This window comes from Osmerus mordax, chromosome 21, assembly GCF_038355195.1.
Source record: "Osmerus mordax isolate fOsmMor3 chromosome 21, fOsmMor3.pri, whole genome shotgun sequence".
NCBI lineage: Eukaryota > Metazoa > Chordata > Actinopteri > Osmeriformes > Osmeridae > Osmerus > Osmerus mordax.
Window position 1 is genome coordinate 7,346,957 of NC_090070.1, and position 4,964 is coordinate 7,351,920.

The 4,964-nt window shown below is 43.7% G+C and overlaps 1 protein-coding gene across 1 annotated transcript; it reads left to right on the plus strand.

Annotated features, from left to right (window-relative positions):
• The first annotated feature begins 1,435 nt into the window (after window positions 1-1,435).
• LOC136965633 (E3 ubiquitin-protein ligase TRIM39-like) lies at window positions 1,436-4,964 on the plus strand. Its single transcript, XM_067259816.1, has 6 exons — window positions 1,436-1,453; window positions 3,045-3,140; window positions 3,231-3,461; window positions 3,548-3,570; window positions 3,656-3,774; window positions 4,149-4,964. Exons 1-6 carry the CDS (start codon window positions 1,436-1,438, stop codon window positions 4,718-4,720), a joined length of 1,059 nt encoding a protein of 352 aa, XP_067115917.1. The 3' UTR covers window positions 4,721-4,964.

A 4,964-nucleotide genomic window follows, 5' to 3' on the forward strand; every position in this document is an offset into this window, starting at 1 on the left:
TTACAGCTAATTTTTTTGTAGTCTGACTCATGCCGTGTTAGAGATGTTTAAAGTAATTGATCTTGTTTTCAAAATTTCTAAAAAACATCAATTGAGTTTGTGATTTGGTGGTAACAGCATACATTTAGATTGTTGAAGTGTTCTGGGAGTGCCTTGCTTCACTGGAGTTGGCAGACAACAGTTTCCATGGTCAGAGACAGTTTAAATGCTTATGATCAATGTCCTTGTCACTTATTGAAGTCTGACATAATTACTAAATTGATAAACTATCAAGCTCATTTGACAATATTTGTCTTTAAAGGGGGTGAGAAGAAAAATGCCTCATAGGGAAGCAATGCCATCCACAGCCTATTCTTGTGCTGTGTTAAGTTTGACACAAAGGCCAAGAAAATTCCTAACCTCGGCCCCAGGTCACAGACAGTGCCTAGCATCAGAGCTATCTGTGAAAGTCTAAACATCTGCGGACGCAGCAAAACTTGGAATCTACCAACGGCGAGAGAGAGCGTGGAATACTTGCGAACTCCGTTCTGCTTCTCTGATGCTCGGCCAAATGCTAGCAACATGTGAATTTTCAAACCCTAGCGCTGCTCTCAGTTGCTTCTCCATTGCCACTTGATCAAACACCGTCATCAATTTGTCGGTTTTAGAATTCCTGTCCTGCATTGCGTCATGCATCCCGCCCCCTCTCCACTCAGATTGAAATCTGAGTCAGACTACCATAAAACGACACTGCAACAATCCTGTTGCGAGCAAGTACTGTATGTAACGTTGTTGCACAACGGTTGTAGTTGTGGAGACATTACACATTGGAGCAGGGTTGAACAGGTCAGAAATGTTCCTTGTCAAAACCCCACCCTGTTCTTAACACTACCCAAACAGTATATCAGTGTGAGGAACTAAGGTAGCCTATAGGATGAATGCTTTCTGTCAATTGGTTTCACATTGCTGTATCTGTATCTGTGTGAGATGCAGCACTGAAGCACAAAGGAACAGAGTTTCAATTATTCCCAAACTGTCTGAACATATAGATGTAGGCTATAGTACTGTAAGTGTCCCTTGCATGTGATAAAGCTACATTTTACCTCTAACAGCTGTGGTTCAAATGCCGTTTATATTTTTCCCTCAAAGAAACATTAGGCCTACTGTTCTGTAACAAAAGAGACCTGATACTGTAGCCTAGTTATGTTGTCTGAAACCTGGTGTTCCAACTGGTCAGATTGCTAACCACCAAGGGAGCAATTGAACAACAAGCAGGAAAGTGATCCACATTTTCCCAACCAAGCTGGAGTTGGAAGCTACAAGTATGACTCAACTTCTCCAAACCCTGCATGTTTGTGTAAAACTTTGCAGGACGGTCTCACCATGTCCCAATTCCAAAGTTTTGACAAAATATCCACTTATAGCTTGTTTTGTTGGCATTTCTTCAAGTCATATCATGGGGCCATTCACGCAGGTCAGACTAACAACTTCATGTTGCTAGGAGGATTTAGCTGTGGTGGAACCACACTGACATCCAGTGTCCTAGACTCTCCTTACACACTCAGGTTCAGGGAGTGTGCTGCCAACCACAAGGCTATCATGTAGTGGATGAAATGAGTCACTGTCACTTCCGGATCCAAGGCGTGGCAAGCCGTGGTGGCTGCCACCCCAGCGAAAAAGACTTGTCACCCCAATCGCCCAATGCTAAAATATATATGTTTACATTATAGTACCTTTCATTCAATAATATTAATATTATTAGCATTATTCAAACCACAATGTTATAATAATTTATGGTGGCATCAGGTCACACCGTCACTCTATGCCTCCTGTCACCCCCTTGTCATCCCAGGTGAAAATATCTAGATCCACCCGTTTATCTAGATCCACCCCTGTAAAAGTCTCTACCTAAAGTCTAAAATGAGGCTCTCTAGCTCTCTCTGCTGTTTCCTCTCAGGTCGTGTTCACACTTATAGTTTGGTTCTCCTGGTTCTCTTGGTCCGGACCGAAATTATATGAAGATAATACATGTTCGCTTAGTGTTCACACTGGCATATCTCATTAGTGAGAAAAGGAACGAGAGAGGAAGAGAGTGAAGAGGAGGGAGAGAGGAGAGGCAGGAGAGAGAGGCAGAGTGTCAGAGAAATTAAGAATGTACTGGTGCTTAGCATTCCTTCTCAGCAGAAAGGAGAACCCCCCCAACATGAACTATAGATGACACTAGGCTTATGTAAACAAGCTGACCTAGGCTGACCATTATCTTACTAGAGATGCCATAAATATGCTCATCTTATCTGTACTGATTGGGCCAACTGGTCAGCCTAGAAGGGTCCTGCAAGGGACGCATGCACACACGTGCACGTGCACGACAACTCTGGGATCGATCACCTTGACAGCTGCTATGCAGGGGAGGGGACGTCCCACCAATATGTTTTAAATGGTCTTACATGAAGACTAGAGACCCAGACAACTTTGCATCGCGATCAAACTTGTCTCCTTGCTGGCAAGAATGAAAACTATTGTACTTTCTTTGAGTCCGACGACTCTGTGCCATTCTTTAATAGACGATTTAATTAACAGTGTCTCATAAAAACGTACACATGGTGAAGGTCATTTCTGCTAATTAAACAACAGCCATTCAGCTTGCAACACACATCAACGGTGAAAGGGGGGAGTTTGAATTTCTCCTGAGAAGAAACAGATCAGCTGTCTCTCTGTCTGCCCTTCCTCCAGTACACACTGGTACAGTATACTTCCTGGTCTGCTGAAGCCCCACCTACTACCTGACTCACCTGTCAGAATCCAGGAAGTACATTTACATTTGACATTTGAGTTTAGTTAACATTGATGCATATGAGTCTCCTCAATAGTGTCTTTCATAGTACAGTGTTTTCATCTCCGATGGTTAGTGGAACAGCAACACCTGTCTCACACAAAATGTCCGGCTTAATACAACCAGCCTGTGTCGGACAGACACGGTTCTAATGATCTCCCCATATATTCATCACTCTTACATATGAGAGAATGAACAACCTTTCCTCAAAACATGTTTTGTTTCATTCCAGGAGAAACTCCAGCCTGCTCTGAAATCCTTACGGAAGAAGCTGGAAGTCTTTAATAAGGTTAAACATACCTGTGATCAAACAGCAGAACACTTTAAGGTAAATAAGATGAGTAATAATAATACATCACTGTTTTGACATTGAAAACTCTGGTCCCCTAAACCCCTTTATGAACCTGCATGTCTCCAGATTCAGATCCAGCACACAGAGAGGCGGATTAAGGAGGAGTTTCAGAACCTTCACCAGTTTCTACAAGAGGAAGAGGAGGCCAGGATTGCTGCACTGAGGAAGGAGGAGAAGCAGAAGAGTCAGGTGATGAAGGAGAAGATTGAGGGGCTGAACAGAGAGATATCAACACTTTCACACACAATCAGAGCCATAGAGGAGGAGCTGAGAGCTGAAGACATCTTATTCCTGCAGGTCAGGACTGATCTCTCTAAGTTCATATGGAATGGCTGGCTGGGTGTGTTTATGAGTGTCTAACTTCATCTTCTGTATCTCCACAGAACTACAAAGACACAGTGACAAGGTAAGTGACCTGCCTCCTGTCTCTCTCTTCTCTGTGGTTGCGAACCAAACCCCACACCAGCTCTGATTCCAGAATGTTCTTCCAGAGCCCAGTCCACTCTGCCGGATCCACAGCTGGTCTCAGGAGCACTGATAGACGTGGCCAAACACCTGGGCAACCTGACCTTCAGAGTCTGGGAGAAGATGCAGGACATTGTCACATACAGTGAGTATTAGATCATGTAGTAATATTCAAATATTACTTACAGTATCCTGCATTACTGATCAGGATCGGTCTTATTGTGATCATATCTGTCCATACACCATCCTTAACACTACAGTACAGGCTACTTACTGTACATTACCCTTGTTCCTTGATCCAATGAACTGCTCTACCAAATATCACAACAATATCAGGCTACTAGGTTAAATATACATTTGTTGCATAATGTTATAAATACAACATGATCATTAAAACCCCTGACACATCCACATACATGATATGTAATCATTACTGGGTTTGTCATGGTGTCCACTCCTGGTGGGTGAGAGTGTAAACATTGAGCACTGCATCAACACAAACCTGACCTCTCTCCTCAGCTCCTGTGACTCTGGACCTCAACACTGCCCACCCAGCCCTCATCCTGTCTGAGGATCTGACCCGTGTGAAAGTCAGTCTGGAGAGACAGCAGATTCCTGACAACCCAGAGAGGTTTGACAGATATAGATGGGTCCTGGTCTCTGAGGGTTTCAACTCAGGGACACACAGCTGGGATGTTGAGATGGGAGACAGTACAGACTGGTACTTGGGCGTGGTAGCCAAGTCTGTCCAGAGGAAGGGAGACAAACTGGGTGGATACTGGGGAATTTGGTTCTACAACGGTGAATACACAGCAGCATCCTCATCAGGGTCGGTCACTGTTCTCACAGTGAGACAGAAACCCCAGAGGATCAGAGTGCAGCTGGACTGGGACGGAGGAAAGCTGGCATTCTCTGACCCTGATAGAAAGACACACCTGCACACATTCACGGACACCTTCCCTGAGAGAGTTTTTCCATGCATTGGTACTGGCTGCCCTCTCCACCCTCTGATGATCTCACCAGTGAAGGCCTCTGTAACCGTCGAACAGCAGAGTCATCAAAGATGGCACCACCTCTATCTGGAACAGTAGAACAGCATGTGTTTACAACCTTCCTGTCATGAAGATTACCAACCTATAACATAAGCATCAAGGTATAAAGAACAAAGATCAATATGAGTGAGGGAATTATAGGTAGGGTGTTCTTAATGATTTACAGGGTCTGAATTCAGAAGTAATTTAGTTATGTGGTAAAAATCTAATATCTATGGAAGCCCATTTCCGCCAGTAAAAAAAAATAATAATTGACAAATTAAGTCATAATTATGAGATACTA

Coding starts and splice junctions, on each gene's coding strand:
- LOC136965633 (XM_067259816.1), top strand. Junction 3,141..3,230: donor AAACAGCAGAACACTTTAAG/GTAAATAAGATG, acceptor GCATGTCTCCAG/ATTCAGATCCAGCACACAGA. Junction 3,462..3,547: donor AAGACATCTTATTCCTGCAG/GTCAGGACTGAT, acceptor GTATCTCCACAG/AACTACAAAGACACAGTGAC.